Source organism: Chelonia mydas, chromosome 4 (assembly GCF_015237465.2).
Source record: "Chelonia mydas isolate rCheMyd1 chromosome 4, rCheMyd1.pri.v2, whole genome shotgun sequence".
NCBI classification, from domain to species: Eukaryota; Metazoa; Chordata; order Testudines; family Cheloniidae; genus Chelonia; species Chelonia mydas.
Genome location: NC_057852.1, coordinates 71,977,952 through 72,004,293, shown reverse-complemented (window position 1 = coordinate 72,004,293; position 26,342 = coordinate 71,977,952). Strand labels below are relative to the sequence as shown.

The 26,342-nt window shown below is 37.0% G+C and overlaps 1 protein-coding gene across 4 annotated transcripts in view; it reads right to left on the bottom strand.

Annotated features, from left to right (window-relative positions):
- Positions 1-26,342, bottom strand: part of GALNTL6 (polypeptide N-acetylgalactosaminyltransferase like 6) — a 901,649-nt gene that overhangs the window by 411,612 nt on the left and 463,695 nt on the right. For all 4 annotated transcript variants that reach the window (XM_043545990.1, XM_043545991.1, XM_043545989.1 and 1 more), the window contains one exon: positions 21,856-22,022. In XM_043545990.1, the coding sequence (XP_043401925.1) occupies positions 21,856-22,022 (167 nt within the window). The remainder of the gene's footprint in view (positions 1-21,855; positions 22,023-26,342) is intronic.

Sequence of the window (26,342 nt, the reverse complement as noted above, 5' to 3'; positions counted from 1 at the left end):
TCATTCTAGTAATAGTCATATTCCCATGATGCGGGGGATAGGGGGCATCTGATCGGTATAACATACTTTAATAGGAAATGAGGAAAACACATTTTCCCACACCTTGTTCAAATCAATATAAACTTTGCTTATTATTCACTGTTTACACAGGGCCACTAGGGTACAAGCACTTTACACAAATCTTGTTTTCATGGTCCCCGACAGCCAATATATATATTTTTACACTGTTCAAATGATGGAGTCATTAACATGTGCTTTGAGACATCACAAACAGAATATTTTCAATTGCTGTACTGTAATCTACTGGTAGGGCAAGAGATCTGATTAGAGAGCAGTGGGAACACTGCAAAAGTTTAAAATATAAAAGAAGCATAAACATATGTTAATCCTGGGGCCCACCTGAGAGCTTTCCACAAAGTATCTTCTGCTGTTCTGCTCATATTATGTTAACAATAAGATGCTCTCCTGAGTCTTTATAATATCACTTGTAGAACAACAACAGTATCTCTTCAGCATAAAGTTCCTCAAATGCATAATCTTATCTGCTAGGTTACAATTCCAGCTGGCTAGAAATATTTTCAGGCAAATAAATGAATCAGATATTCTCCCAGGAATGAGACAGTTTATTATAATAAATAGGAGTTTTAGGGAGCTAATTTCATTCTGCTCCATTAGGTAAGATATTGTTGGTCTCCCAGTTGCAATATCTAATTAAACACACCTGTGAAACATGTTCAGAGCACAATCTCAAAATACCATAAAATACCATAGCAAGGAAAGATAGACCTCAATGCAGTTTGCAATCCATAATGCTGAAGAAATTAAAGACAGAACTTGTCTTAAAGCTTAAATCTGAAGTGGGGGCCATGTATCATCCACCAGGAGAATCTCTAGTTCAAGAGAGCTCCCTAAAGCCATGAAACTGAGCTGCAAAGTGGTAGTAACAATGCAGAGTGCCTGATGAGAAATTCTGAAGTGTTTGCCAAAAGCTCAGTGCATTTCATCTTTCTCTACCTTTTATTTCTTTTTCTTTTAAGCTTTCTGCAGCACACAGGATAGCTACCCATATGCAACTTACGTTCACTAAGATTGTTGCTAAAAAGCGCTACAAATCATAATAGTTGTACTGCGCATGCAGAAAGTACAATTTTTTAAAGCATCCACCACTGCCCATCTCAAAAAGTAAGATACACTACTCTTCAATCAGGGTGGATAAAAATCAATGATTTTTTTTTAAAATTGGATTTTTTTTATTTAAATAGGATTTTTTTGATAAAATGCTTTTTGAGGAAAAAAACACCTATCTAAAGATTGTTTTAATTAAGATACATCATATCTCAAAGATCTCTCATCATGGAATAGGGATTATAAATTCTAATTCTATAGTATGAGACAATATATTCATGTAATGTTTAAGAAGAGTTTTGTATATGAGTTCCAATAGTTCATAGATTAGGGACACAATCTTATGGGGTTCCAGGGGCTTCTGTATAGATTATTTAGGTTAATCTTTCTATCTACCCAGTGGGACTCAGTGCTCAGTCTAGAAGATACCATCAGAGATGCTTAGTTTTGCAGTTCTCAAACCATGGATTTGTGCCTCCAAGGTAACATGCTTGTTAACAGCAAAAATGTTTTTAAATAAATAAATACAGTAATATATAAAGACAGGTTATGAGTAGAAGCCGTGTTAGTCTGTTCTTGTCAACTGCTGGAAATGGCCCTTGATTATCACTACAAAAAGGTCCCCCCCCCCCGGCTCTCCTGCTGGTAATAGCTCACCTTTCCTGATCACTCTTGTTACAGTCTGTATGGTAACACCCACTGTTTCATGTTCTCTGTGTATATAAATCTCCCCACTGTATTTTCCACTGTATGAGTCCGATGAAGTGAGCTGTAGCTCACGAAAGCTTATGCTCAAGTAAATTTGTTAGTCTCTAACGTGCCACAAGTACTCCTTTTCTTTTTAATATATAAAGGTGAGAAATAACAGACCTCAACTCTATTTTCCCTCTGCAAATTTGTGTACACAGAGTCAATCCCTTACCTCTCTCTAGAATTGCAAAGTTTCAAAAAGTTCAATGAATAGAAGATTGTTGGGGGTGGAATAGATCTGGAGAAGGAGAAGAAGTCTGGAGATAAATGTGAGAAGTGAGGGACATATAATATTTTATCAAAACAAGCATATGTTCCCTGTTGAAGAAAAAAAATCCAGAATACTTAACGTTTTTGTTTCAGTTAAATAAAACAATTTAAATTTCTGTCTGGTGATGTTCTCCTCCTAATACAGCATGGCAAGAAAATCCTCCAAATATTAATGATTAACCTTTTGAATTGGAGATAGTTCACCTCCCAGTGACTTCATAAATATCTGCTTCAATTACCTTTGGTCAATGAAATAACCAGCCACTCATTTTCTGATATAGCTGTAAAACTAATCTGAAAAGTTTTCAAAATAAATCACTGTTTACAAATGTATAGTGAGTACCTTCTAAAAATGAAACCTACATCTATCTCTGAGTTGTGAAGAGGTTATAACAACCAACAAGAATGCACTTTTATATAGAAAACCATGATTAAATTGAGTCTTCCTGGCTAGTGATTTAAATCAAATCCACCTATCCTAAACTTCAGTGAAGACAGGCTCTCTTGTTTGAGCTTCCTGAGATATGTAGGAGAGGGCTCCCTCCTTCAGATCACTAAAACTGCGTGGGATTCCATGTTCCAGTGACGTCTAGGCAAATAGTTCCACATAGGGTCCAATGCTGTCCCCTTTTTGGGCATTCTGAGTAACACCTTATTCCACTGTTCCACATGTTCCATTCCATTGTTGTAAATGGCAATACCTATGGACTAAAATACTACTCAACATTTATCAAACACAGAAGAAAAAGACAGCCCCCTCCCAGAACTGCTTATAATATAAGGTAAGAGACAACAGATGGATACAGACAGACTGAAAAGGAGTACAAAAAACAACAAAAAAACAAACCAAACAAACAAATGAGTCAGCATGATAGGATGGTTGTAGCACCCCAGTAGCTTTTTGTTGCCTTCAGGGCAGAGGAGAATTTTAAGAAGAGATCTGAAGGAAGATAGGGAGTCAGATGTTCACAAAGAGCTGCTCCCAAATTAGAGGGGCAGCATACGAGAAAGCACAAAGGTGTTCATTTGAAAGTCTAACAAATGGGCAATGGAGGCTGACATCATGGGTTGATCAGAAATGGGAGCTGACCTTTCTATATAGAATGAAAGATAATAGGTAGGGTGAGGATATGACCACCAAAGCGAAGACAAGTAGCTTATGTTTGATAGGGTAGAGAAAAGGGAGCCAGCGGACAGATGCAAACATGAATGTATGAGTAGGGAGGAAAAGTGGAACATCATATCCTAAGGTTATTTTTTTCCCCTTTAAAACGGAAGTAAATTATACTAATAGAAGATTAAGGTTGCCTCTGCCTAGCAGTCAAAAGTCAGGAAATGTACAACTTTAATTCTGCCTCTCTATTACGATAACTTTGTATATCCATTACAATTCATGTTACTTCGCTCATATTTGAATCATAAGTCAAACATATAAAACATGTTGCATGGTATTCTGAGACACGATATATAGTTTTGCTGGAAGTTAGTGAAACACTAATTCAGGACTTTTTGAAGATCTGCTCTGTAGGAGACATCAAATCTGCTGTCATTTTGGTTGACTTGACAGTATATGCAACTGACAAGCAATAACATGGCTCCATATCCAGTTAGAAAATAATTGTTCCTGTTGCAATAAATGAATTCTTTATGCTACACAATGAATATAAAGATGGTTTACTCGTTGTTGTTTCCTACAATAAATCTCTCAATTATGCTCTACCCTAAGGTTGTTTGGTTTTCATTATCATCACTTATATAGATTTTTGGCTCTGTTTGTAAAGGAAACAGTCTTGATGAGTACTGTATTATCTTGGTTAATTCTTCTATCTTATTCTACCTCATGCATAATCAATCTACTTTAAGCCTTCCCTTGCAAAACAACCTATGTACTAAGAAACAAGATGCCTTCTGGGAGAAAGATTACATCACCTACTTTTTACCTTATCACATCAATCGCTCTATTTCAATTCTCCTTGACAACTACTAGTTCCCTGAAGCCACGAAAAACAGCAAAAAATGTTTTTTATAGTCCCAATGCTTCCTCATCAGAGAAACAGAAATGAGCCGTTTTGCCTCTCTTTGATTTACCATGGCTTAATCTAAGTCTTTTAATTAGCATCTGTACTCTCCAACTCTTACATAGCAGAAAAATCAGATTTACAGGTCATTATTATTAGTTAAGCTAATTCATTTCCATCTGCATATTTAAACACTTACAATATTAATAAAAGTTGACTGTATTTGGGCAACTTTGCATGGCAGTCTACAGATAGTCACTTTCCAGAGAAACAGTGAAACAGCTGTTAAAGACTGTTACCAGGACCTGACCTTGGTCTTGAAGCAGCACAGCTCTGTTTAAAACAAAACAAAGTGCTTTCCTCAGCAGTTTTCAGCAGTGGCACCCACACTCAAGTTCTGAGGAAGCAAGTTCACAGCCCATGGATTCATCAGTGTAATCCTTCATGCAGTGCATTTCTATAACTAAATTGAAGGCAGCAAAATGGAATAGTGTAGGATAGCCACAGCCATTTGGAAAAGTTAGGTCCATTTGTCCTTTCAAAAACAGGATGATGATGTTTAGCTTCTTTCACATTTTTTACAATACCAAACCAAAAAATGAATAAACCACTTTCCAAACAAAAAGAACTGTAGTACAGCCAAGTTAAGTTTGAAGGCACATATCGGTCTATTACCAAGAATGTTAAAGTTAAAAAATCCAAAAGACAACAATTAAATAAAGAGGAAATATTAGAAACCCAGGAAATTAAGAGCACTTCTGCAACAAGTTACAGGCACGCAACAATCAGAACCTTAATTCTGACCCGCCCAAGTTGCAACGATATCGTCTCATATTGATTCAGTAAGTATTGCAGAATGTTTTTTTCCCCACTGTATGGTTAAAATATTTGTTCAGTTGGATGTCTTGAATTGAGAGAAGTCAATGCTGTAGTCATTGAGAGTAATGGTGCAACCGTCAACTTGGTTTATGGACAAACTCTTGTTTATGATCTTCTGAAGTAGAGAGTTATTTGACATTATTTTCTGTTGGTAAATATTTAATTTAATAGATTTATTATTTATATTATGCTAATGTCAAGAGAGTCCGATCAGGTTTGGAATCCTATTATACTAGGAGCTGTACAAACAAGGGTTACTCTCCCAAAAGCTTTATACTTCAGCTTGCAGAATTCAATTTTCTAAATTTAATTTGACACAAAGTCAAAGTTTATTTTTAAGCGTTTAAATTGCCAGAGTTGCAGGAAATTATGGGGGAAATTATGAAAATTATTTAATGATAGTAATAATTGATTTTCAAAAGATTAAAGCTTTATAACTGTTAAAATACATATTTTCAGCATGACTTGTCAAAATATACAAAGTAAATATCCTTAAATCAAGCTCTGAGTTCTCAAGCAGTATGTGTGTGTGTGTGCGCGTGTATATATATAGTATGTGTGTGTGTGTGTGTGTATATATATATATAGTCGGTCTGTGCGTATGTGTTTTGTAAAATTGACATTTAATGACAATACCAATAAAACTCATACTTCCAAGCCTTTTTATACTCCACACACCAAAAGAAGAACCAGTGCACCTCCACACTGAAGGGACATGCTGAGCTGCTCAAAGCGTAGCAAAGCGAAATCACAGCCACATCATATAGTTACATAATGGCAGCTAGAAAATCTGCATCTACTGTCCTACTATATGGGCACTGGCAGCGAGCAGCACTGTGCTGTGGAAACATGCAAGCAAAACGTTCATAGAAGATCAACATATTTCTTGACCTCCAGCTATCAGACAGATACCTGAACCTCCAATGTTCTAGAGTGACAAATACACAAAAAAGCCTCACTTTTTCTACTAAAGAAACATTTTGCCTGTTCACAAAAGGTGAAACACAGCCATGTGCAGAAGGCCAGCACAACAAATAGATTGGCAGTTTAAAAAAAAAAAAGAGGTAAGAGAAAGTTATTTCATATAGACTGGTACAAGTACAATAATATGAAAACCAGTAACTTATGATGCAAATCATTGTGAGCAAGAATATATGCAATAAAAAACTAGTGTTCTATAGGTTAATATTCTCTCATCACAAAAACAATGCACAGTTGATGTTATAAAGCACAGAGGCTCTATCCTGTGGGCCTCCTTAACAGGCTATTACAGTAAAAATCATCATCATAAAGGAAAAGAATAGTGATATTAAACTCTTTTCTCCCAATTCGTTATTTTCAGAGTTCATAATAGTGTATACTGATTTTTTTGTAGTGCTACTTAAGCATTATCAGATTGAGTTTCTTCCCATAAGCAGGTTGCTAAAACTCAATGCAGTGTGTGCAAAATTAATTAGATATCCTACATGAGTTGCAAGCCATTTCATCATAGATTTTTCCATCAACATAATTGTTTTATTACCACGACAAGCACATTCCTTCTAATGGGCTTTGCATGAATTCTAAAAGTATTCAAATAGAGAAAATAAAAACCATTACAGCAGACTGGAATACAAGTCATTATCTGTGTTAAAGTGAGGAAATGGAAGTGTGAAACCACAGTGGACAAAAACAGTTTATTATTGACTGTTTACATACAGCATGTTGCTTTGTTTATTGAAGTATATATTCCCCACTTGAAAGGATTTCAAATTGTGAGATATAACCTCTTCCACAGATGTTCTGGTTTTAGGTAACAAACAACGCCCAAATTTTGACTTTGTTGGATTCCATTTTATAAAACACTATTTTCTGGTCATCTATGGTTAAATCACATTTTTTTTTTTACATGAGAATGATAATTGCCCCATCTTAATATAGCTTGCATAGCAAAAAGCGTGACAATTACATGAAGAGAAGTTGTCCACAGTAGGAAGGAGGCAAGGTACAACTAAATAAGAGAGAACAGTAGTCGAAGAATAGTACAGGTGGTGGCAGGAGAAGGAGAAACCAGTCCAGTTTTCTTGCAGCATGAGTTCAGATCCTAACCTCGACTAGGCTGACACGGACTAGAAATTCAGCAGAAGTAGTGCATTCAGTCCAAGAGAAAAAGGTGCCATTTGCTTTCAAGGAATCTTATTTATTGATTATTTTCATTATTCATGGTAATTATTTTAGCGCACAAGGACCAATCAAGAATGGGCCCCATTATGCTAACTCAGAACAGTAAACACTACTGATTGGCACTGATAGGTTTGATATGGAACAGTATCCAGCCTTCCTTCAGTGGATCGCCCAAGGTAGAAGTTCAAGAAGAAAATAGGGAATGAGATTTCAAAAATCTTGGGAGAATTCCATCCATTCAAATAATATATATTTAAATAGCACTCTCAACAACCTATACATTGCAGCATATTAGACAATCACAGACAACCGATGATAGCCATTTACAATAATGATGCAACTACCAATGCAAAAAACAAGATGGAAAGGGTTATGGAAAAAATGAGTGCATCAATTATAGTTTTCAACTGCATACGGATAAGTCAATTGTTTTAAGCATTCAAATATGGTTTGTTTGTTTGCATACACTATCGTTGCTTTCTTTATTGATGTAGGCATGAAATAATTTTTTTAAAGGAATAACAGTCAATAAAAGACTGAAATCAGTTCTGAATTATTCTGTAAAGATTAAAGAATACTACTTTCATTACATGACTACTTCACTTTCTTGCTCTTTTTCAATCCCTGTCTCTCTCTCACACTCACCGATTGGAATGGATACTGCACAGATTGTAATTAAATATATTTAAAAGTTTTAAATAGATTTTTTTCAAAAGTTTTATTTAAACAGATCAAAAGTATTAACTGAAGTATGCTATAGAGCACCAATTCTTTCAGAAATAGATTAACTTTTTTTTTTTTAAAAATTAAAATGACTATATCAAAAATAAAATTTGTGAACAATTGTTCACACTGTCAAATATTTTACAAAAAACTAGTCCTTTTATTTTTTAAATTTTTTAATCAAAATTATTATAGAAATGGTTATAGACAGATTTTGTTTATTCAAACAAGGCTAATTAAAGCAGAAAAAAGCTTCTATAGGATATACACAAATCGAAAGTTACGTTTCTATACTGAGTTCTCATCCTGTGATTAGCGTAGCATCCAGTTTTTTTAGTCTGCTGTGAGCATTGCACTATGGATTTTTGGAACTGGAAAGGAATTTTTCCCTTACTGCCAGATTGGCTGGGCCAGGGAGGGGTTTTTCTTCTTCCCTACAGCAGTTCAGAGAGCTGGTGGGGTAGGTTGCGAAATGAGATGTTCTTGTCTAGAAACAGTATGGCCAATGAATGACCACTCGCTCCATGGCCCTATCCCTCTCTAAACCCTTGAAAATTTGCCATAGAAGAGGAGGTTTGTTTGTGGCCACAGTTAGTGGTTTCCATGATAGTCTGGATCCTAAGAGACCTATTAGATTGAATGGACACTGGTGTTTCTGGGAGGGCCAAAGGTTGTATCTGGAAGATCAAGAGAGTAGTGGACACTGGGAGGACCAGTCAACGCCTGCATCTCTATCAGTAGCTCCATGGGGTGGTGGTCCCAGGAGTAAACAGAGTCAGAATCTTCTGTCAGCTGAGGTGAAAATGACTCCCCATCTCTCAATGAGAGGATTAGCTGGGAACGCCGCAAGTTTCAATTTAAGGATTCATTAGACCCTTGGTTTTTTGTTTTGTTTTGCTTTGTTTTGTTTTTCCCCCCCCACACAAGATGATTTGGTCCCAGGTAAATAATGCACATTTTGGCCCGTAGTTAACATTACAGGTTGTTGGTTTACTCTTTTCAAAGCTAAAAAATGACATGGAAAAGTGCACAGGAATATAATTACCAGTAAGTATAATTAAATCATCCTTCAAAAATCCTGACTATTAAAGCTTTGATGTTTTGAAAATGGATATAACCGCAGGCTACGAGGAACGAACATCACCTTAAAGAGTGTACGTATTAGAAGCAGATGTTGTGGACATAATTAGCAATTCATATTGTGTCATCTCTGATCTGACCTTGCAATAAAAAAAAGCCCTAGGGATCACAGATATTGAAATGTGGGAGTTTTCTACACTAGATAGAATACTCTCAGTTTGCATTTGTTGACAGAAAGCATGAGGCAGGATTTTATTTCTGTTAGGTGGCTATGCATTTTCAGGTTACCCGTGCCACCTTGTCAAATGATGTAATGCTGGCTCGATTCTCCCCCCCCCCCCCCCCCAAGGTTTTAAATGATATATCCACAGGTTTTCATTAAGGGTGAAATGTATTTTTGGAGATAGACACATTCTGTTCTACATCACCTTGGTTTCAGATCACAATCCTTTTCTTTAAAGTTAAGTTCTTGAATACTGAATTTGGCACTTTTCTTTTTTTGTAGTTGCTGTTGAATGAAAGTCACCCTTTACTATGAGACAAAATAGTACAGCTCAAGTGCACAGCCTGTATCCTCGGGAAAAAATTTTTCTGCGGGACAAATTTTTTCAGAAATTTTTTTTTCTGCGGGACAAAATATTCAGCCCCAATATGCATTAGCCAGAATACCAGCAGGAATATGCCATTATTTAAAACATAAAGGGTTTTTTTTTCCTTCCAACTATAAGGTGTTTTGTCTCAAAAGGCCCACAGCGTGCACTAGCCACAATCTGGCCCACTTCTATTCCTCCATGCTTGCTCTTCCTTCTTCATAGCCTTTCCACTATGTCTGGACCTGCACACAGGTTTGGAATCCTGATTTAACCCAGTCCTATTAAAATAAATCATGTACAATTTCTAGCAGCAAGTTACTCATATTTTTTTGCACAAATCAGCAACATTTTAAAAACCAGACAAACTGTGTCTGACAGATTGCTAAAGCATGCACATATTTATAAACTTCCTAAATTGCCCATCTGCAGCAGGAAGATACTTGGGCATAGATTGGAAAAAAAAAAGTAGACCAAAATAATTTCTTAAAATCCTGAATGCCATAAAATATTTCTCTCCTCCTGAATCCTATCAAGAGGATAATATTGGATAATATATGGAATGATTTGTAAATAGGACAACTTCATACATTGTTAGTGTCTCCTATGGTACATCTAAGGAGCACACAGCAGTAAATAAACATGCATAAGTACTTTTTTGGTCTTTGTCTGCACAAAATACAATCTATCTGCATAAACACATATAGATGCCAAAGAAAAGAGAGGTGATGGCAACATGACCTTCATTTATGCAAAGAAAGAAATATGGTGGAACTGTCTATTAGCTAGGGAAGAGTCATCAAAAACAAATGCTGTCCAATTATCTATTGCATTGCTCTCCACAGGCATACAACAAGATTAAATGAATGTAGATGAATTACAGCTTTTTTCACACTAGTATATAAAAAAAATCCTGTTTTTTTTTTTTTTGACAGGATCAGGACATAACAAAGCCCTAATGGAATCAGAAATTGCCTTCAGAAAGCAAGGTCATTGTAGCTTTTTAAGCTCTTTAAAATGTCTCAGATTGTCAGGGTTACCAAATTAATTTGACAGAACAAACCTTTTGTCCCTGTTAAATGTAAAATCTTGGAGGCATGCATTTACACATTACCTACCTCCCCCTCCCTTTAGAATTTGCAGTAGGTTAGTGATGAAACACACAAGTTTAAGAAACAGCCTGCAAAAAGGTTTGAACAATAAATTGAGAGACATTTCTGAAAGTTTTTGCACTTTACAGAAAATTCAATCTTCTTATATGTACATGCATTGCCAAATGAAGTGAACAAGAGCTTTTATTTGAAGACGTATCAGATCTCCCCTAAATTTTCTTTTCTCAAGACTAAATATGCCCACTGTAATATTTTTTAAACCTTTTATCATTTTTTGTTGCTCTCCTCTGAACTCTCTCCAGTTTGTCTACATCTTTCCTGTATATTTTACAAATGTAGACCAAGGTGCATTCTAAACATCACCATTTGCTTCTTTGCATATTGGTGCTTTCCCTCACATCCTATCCTTTCCGAATCTGTACTTCATCTAGTTTGACTGTTGGAGAGGGTGATCCCATGGCAAGGGCTAGTCAAACTCTGGAAACCTGTGGTCAGGTCTCTGCTCTGCCACAGATTTCCTGTGTGACCATGGGAAAGTCAGTTAGTCTTTCTATGCCCCGGTACCCTACTTCTCAGGGATGTTCTGAGGAAAAATACATTACAAACTGTGAGGTGCTCAGATATTACAGTAATAGTAGGTATATGCGAATTTGAGGTAGATTGTAGTCTCTCTGGGGCAGGAATCTTCTCACCTTTCTATAAAGTGCCTATCACTTTCTTTGTTGGTGCTGAGTAAATACATATAAAAATAACATCATGGTATTTGGTATTAGTGGCAATGTATACACAGGACTAGAATAGCAGGATTATCACAGTTAAGAAGGTATAGTCACAGTTAAGAAGGTATAGATGGGTCTAGAAAGTGTACTAAGAACAAATTTTTAATCTAAGTGATTATTTACTCAAGAAATTTAGCATTAGTTGCTATACTTAGTTTATTATTCAATTTTAAAATTTTCATTCATGCCATCAGGGAACAGAAACAATACCATGTGACTTAGGTGACAAATTACACACCCCAGTTACCAACCAGCAAATAGCCAGAGTGAACATGTCCAGGAAGAAGGATGAAAATTGTTCATTCAAACTGTTTCACAAAAAATTAATACATTTGCAGAAATTGGTATCCATTCACAATGATAGTCAACAGAAAAATATGATAATCAGTTGAATAATTTATTCACAGCATATAAATTGTACCAGTTCTAGGAATGGTGTCACCCATTTTTAAATAACTAATTTAGCCAGAAATGCAGAATAATGAATTCTGAGTTATACAGTGCTGTTGTCTGTTCTATTACTAAATTCACTGTGATATTTGTGGGGAGTGGAGTGTTTGTTCTGTCTGCTTTTCAGGGCCTATAACTCAGTTTTCAGGTGGTGTGGTGTGTGCCGGGTGGGGGAGAGAAGAGGCAGACAGAGAAAGAGATGCTCAGTAACTTCAAACACTTTAATTAATGAGGCCCAGATCAACATTTTAGTACCCAAGAAGAAAAATCAATTCAGAAACTTAATCTGAAAATTGCAAGACAGGGAATACATCTGGAAGCTGCCAAAAGCCTGATTATAAGTAAAAATGAACAGACAGAGTATTGCCCCACATAACCAGGGACAAGTTTCTCATACATAACATGGCAATTCTGGGGATGAATTGAGACTGATATGGCCCAAGGCTTATTGGATTGGCCACCATTCTGCTCACACCAATTGCAGGTGTTAACAGATTTTGAGTCTCTGATAGCTCCATCGAAAGCTTCTGTGATTTCCAAGATCAGATATCACAGCTTCAGCTAAAGCTGACTAAAACATCACCTTTATTTTATTTTATTTTATTGCTTCAAAACAAATTTAACATAAATCCTAAATGAAAATATACAAAAATATGAAGAGAGCTTTGTTATAAATACCCTAGGTTTTCTAGCTTTTGGACTATTTCTGATTTATTCATATTTCAGCAATGATGACAGCTGAAGACGGTAACCATGAGTTAATTGTTCAAGCCCATTTTTGGGTTGTTGGATGTTTCAGGGTACTGTCATCATCGTTTTCTTTGGAGTGTAAAGCAAACAGCTGATGCTGGAGAAAGAAACTAATGTAGAAATTAATGTTCACCCAGGTTTAGCAATTTTCTCTGCTGTTTATGAAATCCAAGTCTAAATATTTCACATGGAGAATTGGGGGATAATTTCCTCTTTAGCTAATCTTATTTTAACTCCATAACACCCATACAAGAGCATTTCAGGATCCGTACTGAATAATTTAAAAAAGAAATAGAAAAAAGTAGGGTGAATATAATTTACAACATGAGAAAAGAGTTAAATATACTCTCACCGTATCTTTAGGGAGATATTTCATAACTACAAATTTGGTTTACATTACAAAATAGTCACACAGACTTTGTTCAGAATCCTCACTTAGTCTTTAGCAGATATCTCAAAAGTCAGAATGAGATCATGTGCAACTAATGTGTGTGTGCGCATTTTTGGAAGCAGACATAAAGAAGCCCCAGTTGGCAGCATGTTAACAACACCTTGTTCACATTCTCTTTAAAATCCTTATGTTCACACTGGGGAGAAATGCAGCCTGAAGTCACCAGCAGAAATGTACCCTTCACACATTTCAGAGGGTTGGGCAATGGAACTACTCTAGAGACTCTCAGATCCAAAGATCATGGAAACAAAGCCTCCATAATTGTGATTCTACAAATTCTTGAAGTAAAATTACCTGTCATTTGCAACATCTTATGCATGGGACTGTGCAAGGAATAAGAATGGGTCTTTTCATAACACAGCTGAGTTGGGCTTGAGATACCTCATATAAAGGCTAGTTTTGCTTTTTCTTCCCCTTTAAAATTACATCTCCTATTCCAGCCACACTAACAACCAGTTCAAAGCAGCTGGACTATGTGATTTCAATTATTTGAAATTGCTTCTTTCCCCCGTCCCAACATGACAATATTCTTCCCCTGTAGGGAATGACATCCATTTTGAGATTGGCTGCAGATGTTCTCAAGATGACCATCAGTCTCATGAGTGCAACTACTGTCGCTGGGAAAACTCTCCTGTTCCCCACAGGTACACTAAGTCATTCTGCCAAGCAGTAATGCCTTGGTAATGAAACTGATATGGGTGGGTTCACTTACTTGCTGAAGGCAAAAGGCTGTAAGCTTCATTTCAGGAAAAAAAAACCAACAACAATAGAAGGATATAATATTAAATAATCAAAATGGGGATGAGGGAGGGAAAGAGTAATGGAAAACTGAATATTCTGTCAACTGGGAATCTTGGAATGGAAATCAAAAGCATTTTGTTCCTACTGCTGCTTACATGTCCTTTTATGATGCACTTATGCAATGCAGCATTAGCAGAAATAACCTACGTTATTTAGACTAGAGATGGACCTAATAGCAAAATTAGATTTGTAATCTAATTGAAATCAGAATATCCCCAGACTTGGGGGCTTGGCCCAAGAGATAACTCATAATTCCAAACTTCGGGGTGATTTGAACCCCATGTCCTGGGTTGGGCTATCAAACCTCTAGGAATTAGTTCACAGCATTTCCTGTTATTTTCCTCTTTTATTCTCTTCCCACGAATTTGTGTCAGGAAGACTGCATCCTTTTGGCTTAAAAGAACTGTGTATGACCTTCTTCTAGAGTCAGTCAATATTTTCCCTTGAATGGCTCTAGAGGTCTCTGCTGCAAAAGTGAAATCAAGTGCTTCCATCCGCACGGATAGAGTGCCTCATTCCTGTAAGGTAGCATCTCCTGCCATTCTAAAGTGCCAAACATGGATCTTCCAAGTAGTAATATGTTACTACTAGATCACTAGGCTAAACAGCTTGAAGGCCCACCTGCCACTAAGGAATTCATATAAGAAAGTATTTTTCAACACATCGTACAAAACATGGAGTAATATTACATTGTTTCAGATTATATAAAATTGTACTTTAAAATTTTGCAATCCTTTGCAGGACCGGGGCAGGGACTGTTATTCAGTGTACATCTGTGTAGTTATATGCCTAGGATAATGGGGCCCATACCAGACTAAAACCTCAAGATGCTTTCCCATACAAAGAAGACAAACACATGGCTATAACACAATAGAAATTTGCATTCAAATACTGTCTTACGCATCAAATCCAAATGATTTGGCTCCGGTAGCTGGAGTAAGTAGCAGCATCGTGTTTATTGAGAGATTTGTCAATTTGATTGGGGAGCAAAGGTTTTAGGACACAGCTTGCTGGCGGCTAGTCCATTCAATCCTACAGAGCCTGAGGATCTAAAGTTGGCATTCCTATTATGACAAGCTCTCCATCTATGTAGTTTCACCGGTATCCTCCCTTCCCAAATAGCATGCCTCCTACAGGAGGCAGATTATTATTAGTAAGGTCCCTCTATGGCCTATTAGTAGCAACTACAGAGGCAACAGAGATGAACTAAAACTGTTCCAAGTTGCATTAACTCCTGCCTAGATTTTTGGACAGAAACACAATAGGTCTGCAGGGAACAGACCCACTAAGTGGAATGCCCCCTCCACTGCTCACCTCTTTCCTGCGCTGCATGCTGCATACCTTAGAGCCATTTGCTTTCTTTGACAAAGGTTTCCAGAGGCTTAAGGAGCAAATTAAATGCCATAGAGGCAGCACCCCCACTTATACATGGGCATGGTGAGAAATAGCACTAGCCTTTTTTAAAGCAATAGATTCAGAGTCATCTTCTGTTGAAATCAATATGAAATTCCACCCCCCCGCCCATGTACTTCAGGATCTGGCCCAATGTTTGTACTGGTTGCAAACTATTGTTCCAATTGACATTACAGTGCTCTCCATGGCACTGGCTCAACTTGCTAGAGTCATGGAGAAGAAATAAGTGCCATGTGTGAAAAGGAGTTATTGCTTAAATGTCAGCTCTAGCTATAGCTCACTATATACAGCATGTCCCTCACTGAGAGGGAAACAGCCATTTCAATCATTTCAGAAATTAAATGAAATAAAGGGCCAAAAGATTAAGAAGAAGTGCCAGCTTTTATCCAGGAATTCATATTAATCCTTCCTTTGCTGCCTTTGGCTAGCAGTTCATTTGGAGTGAGTTACAAGATGCTGTCAGGATTTTGGCCACTCTGCTGGGCAAATATAGCTTTATTAAAGCACTGACCAAAGAAACTCCAAAAACAAACCCCTCCAAATTATTTTTGGGCAAATGAAACAAAGATACAAAAGAAGTGGGATAAAAGTGATAGCTGAAGGCAGAAGTAGTGAATCTAGGACTCAAAGAGAGGGACTAGTCCTGTGAATCCGTTACTTTTAATATGCCTTAGTTTTCCACATATTGCTTAGTTCACCCTTACTTATTCACTGACCCGTTCCTTTTTTAAAAGAGAAGTTATGTATTTTGACATAGGAGAATACCTATTGTGAATAAAGAAAAGGAGTACTAGTGGTATATTAGAGACTAACCAATTTATTTTAGCATAAGCTTTCGTGAGCTACAGCTTATGCTAAAATAAATTGGTTAGTCTCTAGGGTGCCACTAGTACTCCTTTTCTTTTTGCGAATACAGACTAACATGGCTGCTACTCTGAAACCTATTGTGAATAGCGAACATTCACAATATCAGAAACCTCCTTCTACTGCAAAGTTTTCCTGTGGCAAGATAGATAAACATGAAACATAGAATCATAGAATATCAGGGTTGGAAGGGACCTCAGGAGGACATCTAGTCCAACCCCCTGCTCAAAGCAGGACCAATCCCCAACTAAATCATCTCAGCCAGGGCTTTGTCAAGCCTGACCTTAAAAACCTCTAAGGAAGGAGATTCCACCACCTCCCTAGGTAACGCATTCCAGTGTTTCACCACCCTCCTAGTGAAAAAGTTTTTCCTAATATCCAACCTAAACCTCCCCCACTGCAACTTGAGACCATTACTCCTCATTCTGTCATCTGCTACCACTGAGAATAGTCTAGATTTATCTGCTTTGGAACCCCCTTTCAGGTAGTTGAAAGCAGCTATCAAATCCCCCCTCATTCTTCTCTTCCACAGACTAAACAATCCCAGTTCCCTCAGCCTCTCCTCATAAGTCATGCGTTCCAGCCCCCTAATAATTTTTGTTGCCCTCCGCTGGACGTTTTCCAATTTTTCCACATCCTTCTTGTAGTGTGGGGCACATAGCCTTAATTCAATCACTAAAAGTTATGCCTGCCCAACATCTGAAGCCACGCATCTATAAACTGGTGTCACAAGTGACATCCTGCTCAAAAAGCTTCTGCAAGTAAAATAAATGGGATTTAATCTGCCATAAAACAGATTGAATTTATTATTCTTGAGAAAGGCATACAGTTCTGACGCTGAACTACAACTGCTTTGCTTTTAAAACAGGCAGCCCGCAAACTTGCCAAATCACTATTTGCAATCTTGCATGAAACAATAAAGTCAGATATGTGCTATATGGCCAAACTGGCTGCTGCTGGATATTATTATCTGAACATTGATGGTGCTCTTGATTCTCTACAGACACTGAGGAAGATATAGTCCCTGTCCAAGGAAAGTTAGAATCTAAACAAAATAGCCAACAACTAAATAAACCAGGCAAGAAACCCCTGAAAAATTGGGCATGGAGCTACATGAATGAATAATGTGTGAAGTATTCCCCAAGGGGAATACAGTGAAGAGCCAGTGAGATGCTAAACTACACCTTCTATAACGTACCAGTTTTTAATCACTGGTGAGCACTGCATGTAGCAGTGGTGGGCAACCTGAGGCCCTGTCAGGATAATCCACTGGCAGGCTGCGAGACAGTTTGTTTACATTGACCGTCCGCAGACATAGCCGCCCGCAGCTCCCAATGGCAGCTGCGGGAAGTAGTGCAGGCCGCAGGGATGTGCTGGCCACCACTTCCCGCAACTCCCATTGGCTGGGAACGGCAAACCGCGGCCACTGGGAGCTGCGGGCGGCCATGCCTAAGGGTGGTCAATGTAAACAAAACATCTCATGGCCTGTCAGCGGATTACCCTGACGGGCCGCGTGCATCCTGTGGGCTGAAGGTTGCCCACCACTGATCTAGACTATTTTTAAACTCCTGGATGTATAATTTGAAGAGGCTTGCTTGCACTATATGCAAAAAGAGGGCTTGCATGGATCAGGTACTGGAATATTCTTCACCCGAAGATTTTCAAAGATGTTTCACATTTCTTCTGAACAAAATTAGAATTAGATCTCTTTTGCATTCTTTTACATATGCAAGATTTAAGCTGTTTTCTAGCTTTCAGTAGACAGCAACTTTATATGGCAAAAATACAGTAAAACAATTTGGAAGAAAATATTGTGCATCACCAAATGATTTTACAGCTGATAAAGGTCTTAATTAGAAGAGGGCTTTACAGAAAAATGATCATATATATATTTTAGAAGTATAAGTAGTACAATGACACATAGAGCTGGAACACAGTTAAACAGAAATCAGTGCAGTTTTCTAACTGAGAGAACAGACTTCAGCTCATTAGGAGAAGAGAAGCAAACCCCTGATTCTAGAGGTCTGCTGTAATATAGTACTATTAGCTCCCAAGTTAGTGCCTTTTCAGACAAATCATGCCATGGAAATAAAACACTTGTCTCTTAGAGAGCTTGTTAAATGACAGTACATTCTTTTTTGTATTTTGTATTTGTATTTTGAATTTCTCTCCCCCCCACCTCGATCACCCCTTTACTTACGTTCTTTTAAGCCTCAGGCTCATTTCTCTTTGACCTTGACAACACACTATGTTTTGCATTCTTGTTTATGATCATATAAAACACTATGGCTCACTTAAAGTTTCACATCCCTTTTTTTACCGCATTGTTGTTAAGACAACCAGAGAAAAGAACTATTTCTACTAAATACATCAATACATTTTTCTTGATTTCTTCAGATGTAATAGGAAATATATGAAAAAAAGGCTTTTTAAGATACTGTGCCTTCTGAGATATACCAAAATGTAGATTTCTGCCTCCGGATTGTGAGAGCTTCTTTCATTCACAGTCATCAAATACAGATTTTTTTCATAAATAAATATTGCATGGCAATATTTTATAACATTTGTTTAGCTTCCTTTTTTTATACCAGCTCCCTAGTTTCGGTTATATCAAGATTTAAAAGGTATAGTCATTCTTCCAGTTTTATATCATCTAAATGTCATAATTTATTGCTAATGTTATGCATGAACAATCCAAAGGTTTTGGTATTGATAGCTAAAGCTGAAGGAATAAATGTGAATAAAATCAAGGTACACAAATAACTTTTCATAAATAGTCTAGCCAAATGCTCAGTGGTATGCTATGCACTAAAACATTTTTGCTGTCTGTCATTTTTGCTGTCTGTCATTTAAGACTCTTTATATGCACTTCAGTGTTAGCATTAGGTAAGAATATAAAATAAGAAAAGAACTGACATTCCTTCATCTATTTTTACAGTCCTTTGAAGTTAAGTGTTCTCCACTTTTCTAAATAATTGTATTTCCAACTAGTTTGTCTGTCGCTTAGTAATCTCTCCTCAACAGTGTTCTACAGAAGAGTTGATTAATAAAGGGACCTGTGAGGGAATGCTAGACACCTACCATCAGTTTTAAAATAATTTGGAAGGGATAAGTACAGTTTAAATGAACCTACTCCCATCCTGAACCATATAAAAACTTTAATGGCAAAGTGCACTAATTCACGCTTTTCAGCTGAATACCATGGCACAAATGTAACATTATGTAAACAATATAACTGGGTCCAGAACAAGAGGAACTAGAATAAATCAGGCACCCACAATATGGCACTTATTAGGAAAAAGGACAGTGACACTAATGGATACACATTCATCACTAGCACATGTGAAAACATCTCTAGCACAGAGGTGATAAAGTACAACAATTTGCTCTCTATTCCCATGGATTTCAATAACACATGTATCCAAGAGATTAATTAGCCCTAGACTGTTTTAGATATGCCTTCTTTGCTTCCTCTCCTAGTCTTCCAAAAAGTTCCCGTACAGGATGAAGAACGGATTTTACTAATTACAGATAAGGTATTTCTACTATTATGGAGCTGGAGAGCCCCCACAACAATTCAAGTTTCCATGAAATGTTTAGATACTATTGAATCAGCATTTGGACTGGAAGATTTTTTTTTAAACACTATTTTAGTGTCAAGCATCTTTGAGGTAGGAACAGAGGTTTGGCAAGTAATTTCTTTAAACTAGTATTTATTTTTCAGAGGGACACAGTCTTGTATTGTCTCTTTCAGAAGCCTTATCTTTATCCCTGTATTAACAACAAATGTCTTGTTGGGTTAAGACTTTCTCAAAGCTGCATGCAGTTTTGAACTTTGTGACTCCCATAGAGTTTGGCTAAAACTGTGCACAATGTTTTGAAAATGTACTCTAAAAGTTGAAATGTGGTGACACTTATTCACACAAAATATTTTCACCCTGGTAAAGAGAGGTCTTGCTTACAGGAAAGGGCCCTCACTAAAAAACAAACCAACACAATGAAAACTGCTAAAAGAGAGACAAGATTCTTTGATTAATTGTAACTGACTCTCTCTCATAACCAGGAGGTAGATTTAAACCTGGTAGACCAATAACATTTAATATTATAAAAGCTACTTTTATAGTCAGTAAAACCTTCATAAAACACCACTAATATACAATCATATTCTCAACACATATATGGTCATGAGTCCTTATGAGAGAACAGGGTCTCAGTAACAATGTTCTCTTGTAGTAAAATTATTCTTTTTAACTTCTAGTATGTTTTCAGACAACCAGTAAGACTTCTCCTTACAGATGTCTCTACAAATTGTTTACTACTGGAAAATCACTTGCCTATCGAAAAATTGCAACGCTACCTTATGATTCTTGTCCCAGAAAACTCTGGTAATAATATAGAATCCATCAAGCAGGGAGCAGCCAGCATTACACTTGCTTACTTCATGATTACAGTTAAACTACATTATATGTAGAAGGACAGTTCATCAAAATCTATATGGCAATAGAGATGACAGTGATGAGAAGCCAAGATAGATGCATGTGTCACCATTCCCTCCACCCCCAAATATTATTGTGAAATAAAAATCTTGCTGAGAAATGCTCTGTCACAGCAATGGTCCTCAAACATTTTTCTCAGACACCTAAAGGCTTCCTGCCATCATAGTTGTAGGTCAGAAATTTGCTCTGATAAATTCCATACTGAGACAAAAGCTAATTATCTTGAAAACTACCCAAGAATGCAGTTTCCCCTTTACACCACATATCAATCCATTTGGAGATGAGCAACAACTTTGGTGGATTGCAGTTCAGAGAAAGGTTCACCTAAATCAAGTACCCACTGATAGTTTTAAAATTCAAAGTTGTTTACAAGATTTAGGATCAGAAAAATAATGTACATTTGAAAAGAAATAATTATTTGATTTTTTTATCAAAATCTCAAACTGCCATTGTTGGATTTTACCAAGAAGAGAGGGGACTTCATGACACTGAATTTAAGAACTAATGATGGAGGATGACTAACACTTTCAGCAACTCAGAGGCTAAGGCTTCAAAACAAAAACAAAACAAAAAAGGAGATTTTTTTAGTTTTACTGTATCTAGACTTCTAGAAATTTTAACTAATTCATGTTCTGAAGCAATTATCCCTTTCTAGTCAAAAGACTAATATTTGGAAAAAATTATATTGTCATTCTTCGGTATGGCTATTTTGTACAGTTAAATGGAGTTGCCTCATGCAATAAACATAAGTTAAGAAATCTGTCAAGTCACATCCAAAAGGTGAAAGTTAATAGGTTTTTACTGGAGAGAATAAAGCCTAGAGAAAAAGAGACGTTTACAACATTACAATTTGCAGCATTTCAGAAAGATACACCAATTTGAACATTTTATTAGTGGGAAGGCATGAGAGAACTTTTATCTTTTTCTTCTTCTTAATCTAAAATATATTTCACCCTTCATCCATAGTAACACAGAAGCTAACCATGAAAACCTAACTAAACAAGCAGTGCTCAATGCATGAGCAAACTATAACAACTAAACTGATCTTTTCTGGGTACAACTGGTCAAACAGATTTTGTTTCTTTATATTTTCCTCTCCTTTAATTTCTACATAGTCACAATCTTACCCACTGGACCTTACCTCTGTCACTGAAGTCATCCACAAGAATGATTTCAGCTATAAGGATGTCTGGAGTCCGGTTGATAATGCTGTATATGGTTCGCAAGAGTGAAGTCCATCCTTCGTTATGAAATGGGATAATTATGCTAGTATTTGGCAGCTTTTCCAAGTATACCTTGTGCTTACAGCTGAGAAGGGGAAAAAAAAAAGGAGGTGTATAAGAACACAGGAGAGTAGAATGGACTCCGTATATACAACTCAACTGTTTGCTCTCTTCAGCCATCACATTTTCTGGTGTGAAATGACTCAGTATATCCAAACAGTGTCTTTAACTCTTCAATCAATCACATCACTAACTAAATTATGTATTTAATTAAGTAGCATTAACTACCTAAACAGTACCTGCCACGAAACTAATATTCAATAACTACTGGGTCCTTTTTTATTCAAGTACTCAATAGCAAGGATTTTACAAATATAACACTTTAAATTAGAAAAAATTGAAGGTACAATAGTGTAATGCTGATGTAAACTCAGAACTAGATTATCTGGCTTCAGTGGGAATTTTTCCTGAGTAACTAGTAGAGGATGTGCATTCTAAATACTATTTCTCTTTATAAGGATATATTTACTCAAAATATTTTTGGAATATCATATGAAAAGCAGAATTTGAATGATCCCTTTATTATTCAAAGGGAAGAATTGTAAAATTAGTTCTTTACTCAAAAAGGCAAAACTGGTAGACAATGAAAAGTTATTTTACTAGATGGTATATATTCAAACAAAGACTTACGCAAGTACAACTCCAGCTCTACATCTAAATATTCAATACAATGGATGCCATTGTGCTATAAAAAATATGTCTCTGGATATCAACACTAATCTTTTGCAGCTAACTTCAAGACAAAGGTATTTCAGAACTGTTAATCAACAACTGCATTTATATAATGCCATCCAATAAAAGACATACTTAAAAGCTCATCATTTTGCAACAATGTCTCAAAGCTCCTTAATTCTGAGGTAAACTTTCAAACCAAATAACGTCTGGCATGGATAGCTACACTACATTTAGTGGGCTATAGAGCCTTTTATCTCGAGGTCAGTATTTCAAAATCAGCTCCAGTCAACAGTGATGCAAAGTCATTATGATCCCATATCTTTTTAGTAACCCATGGGAAAGAGTTGGTGACCTCAGCCCAGGCCCTAATGGATGTTCAGATCATAGTTTGCATGCCTTCTTATCCAGTGCAGCAAAGAAGCCAAAGATTGTATAAGTATGATACCTGATTCATCCCCTCACACAGAATTCTTGGCTGAATACCTTCTGGTCCCAGTGATTATTACTGTTTAATTTATCAATTTGTTCCCAAAACATCCTCTATTGATACCTCAATCTGGGGCAGTTCCTCAGATTTGTCACCTAAAAAGAATGGCTCAGATATGAGAATCTCCCTCACATTCTTCGTAGTGAAGAGAGAGGCGGAGAAGCTAAATATATTCTTTGCAACAGCCTTATTTTCCTTGAGTGCTATGTGAGCCCCTCAAGTAGCCCCACGGATTGTTTGGCAGGCTTCCTGCTTCTGATGTAGTTTAAAAAAAATTGCTGTTGGTTTTTGCTTCCATTAGTTGCTCTTCAAATTCTTTGTGGCCTGCCTAATTACACGTTTATACTTGACTTACCAGAGTTTATGTGCCTTTCTATTTTCCTGAGTAGGATTTGACTTCCAATTTTTGAAAGATGTCTTTTGGTCTCTAATGGCCTCTTTTACTCTGCTGGTTAGCTATGGTGGCATTGTTTTGGTACTCTTCCTTTTTTTTTAAAAAAAAATGGGATACACATTTAGTTTGAGCTTCTATTGTGGTATTTTTTTAAAGTTGCTATGCAGCTTGCAAGCATGTCATTCTTGTGACTGTTGTTCCTTTTAATTTCTGTTTAACCTTATCCTTACATCAGTAGTAATTGCAGAAGAGAGTCTATTAGTGTTCTTTGAACAATATAATGAAACTTGGTTTTGGCCTTATATTTTCCAGAAAACATTAATTAAAAACCCAACAGTCTTGGGAACAGATGCGAGGCACAACTTTCATTATCATATTCTCCTCACAAGTATCCGTGACATTGAGAAGCACTCTTAACTGTTAGCAAGGTACAGCCAGCTCTTAATTTTTTCATTGCCATATAAACTGAGACAAGTACTCCTTTTTCTGCACAACCCCTTCACTGGAGGAGAAAGAAATTGGAATAGAGCTGCAGTAAATGCTATAGCTACAGACACTACGGTGAAGAACACAAATAATAAATAAAAATATCCGTGCCAGGGTTGTGGCATTGGGAAGCTTAATCCTCAGAACAAATGGTGTGATAAATGAAGAGGGGGTAGCTCCCTTTTATGGACACCCAGCCAGCCAGTTAGCTGTAAAATCCCTCTTGGTGTCTGTTCTCTGCTTGCTTTACCTGTAAAGGGCTAGAACTTTTTTAAATTTGGAAAGAAGCATTCCCTTGTGTCTGTTGTGTCTCTCCAGAAAAGAGGGGAACAGAGGGAAGCAGGAATGCTGTATAAAGCTTTAAGCCAGGAATGATCATCAGATCATACCTAGAATTACTTATTTGAAACCTCCCAAATATGTAAGTAAATTAGGAATGTTTAGATAGATGTGATCAGGTTTATTTCTTTATTTTGGCATGTGAATCTCCTCTGGGCTAACCCCAGATGCTTTTGTTTGCTTGTAACCTTTAAGCTAAACCCCCAAGAAAGCTATTTTGGAATTGCTCTTTCAAAATCTAGCAAAAATCTAAGTTCCAGATGTATTTTTGTTTCCTTTTTGTGTTTAATAAAATTTACCTTTAAGAACAGGATTGGATTTTTGGTGTCCTAAGAGGTTTGTGAATGTTTGATTAGCTGGTAGCAACAGCTAATTTCCTTTGTTTTCTTTCTCAGCTCTTCCCTGGAAGGGGGCAGGGGTAAAAGGGCTTGAGGGTACTCCACAGGGAGGAATTCTCAAGTGCTCTTTCCTGGGTTCAAGGGGTTTTTTTGCATTTGGGTGGTGGCAGCGTTTACCAAGCCAAGGTCAGAGAAAAGTTATAACCTTGGGAGTTTAATACAAGCCTGAATTGGCAAGTATTAATTTTAAAAATCCTTGTGGGCTCCCACCTTCTGTACTCGAAGTGCCAGAGTGGGAATTCAGCCTTGACAAGTGGCATAGAACTGGCAGTAGTTTTTGTTCATGAAAACAAGAGGTTATGTTAACTGATCATGATATAAGAAAAATATACTTAAAGCTTTACATTCAGAGAGTTCTTAGAAAAATGTGTGCTGTCTTCTAATCTGAAAGAGAAAATCTGAAGTTTCATATGTTTAGTGTCCATCATTAAAAGTTTCCAGCCCCTAACAGTCTGCTTTTCTTCATGTCTATGTAATCTAGTTATTTTTAAAAGGCTAAATTACCTGTAATTCTACTTATCTGAAGATATCAGGGCATATCATCAGCTGGTAAGAATTATCATAGTTCCACATGCTTCTTTGGACCTATGAAAATTTACATCCTGATGCAGGACGCTTACTCCTGGGTCTCATGCCTCCAGCATAAATCATTTCGGAAGCTTTCCTACCTCTGAAGATTTTTGATCCTCAGACATCTGTAGATTGCTTCAGGGATCTGCCCTGTTGATCATGTTTCAGCTTCAGGATGAAAGAACCTCCTAATCTTTAATTACACATAAAAATACAGGGCCAGGGTTTAGTTGAAATGGATACAAGAGCATATAAATCATTCCTGAACAAGGACTAGATGCAGGACAAATGAGTACTCCTTTGATGACTCCCTACATATCACTTCATCATTCAAGCCCCACACTCTGCAGAGAGAAGAGTGAGTGAATGAGTGAGAATCCTGGAAGCTGTTGTCCAGAGGGAAGCAGAGTTACATATCTAGACCAGGCTCTCTCACTGTATGGGTCTGACCCGTATTTTGGTGGGACTTGGAACTTTCACCTAGTTATAAGTGGTACTATACTTAAGGTTGCCCAATACTTCCCATTTTAATACCTGGCTTACAACTGCTTATAATTTTGCTAATCTTTAACAGTTTGAGTTGAAATTTTCCATGCTAAGTGTCTGCCTCCAACTGATATTACTCTGGGGGGCATTCTGTGCCAAAAAATTAAAAATGCTATGCCAAATAATTAAAAATTCTGGAAACAATATTTTAAAATTCTGCAAATTTTATTTGTCAAAATAACACTACATAATCATGCCAGCTTCAATTATTTTGGTAATTTATTTCAAAATACCTGCCAGCAAGTATGTCTGTAACAATACAGACACACGCACAAATTTCCCCAGAGTACAGTGTTGAAGAAACCCCTATGAGAACTCAGTTCCTGTTTCTCTGCTCCCTCGCCCCCCCAGAGCCCAGCTAGGAAGTCACCCCCCCAAAGCCCACCTTCAGGAGCCCCCCAGCCAATACACCCTAACCACCTCCTTCCCAGAGCCCAGTTGTGGGGGCTC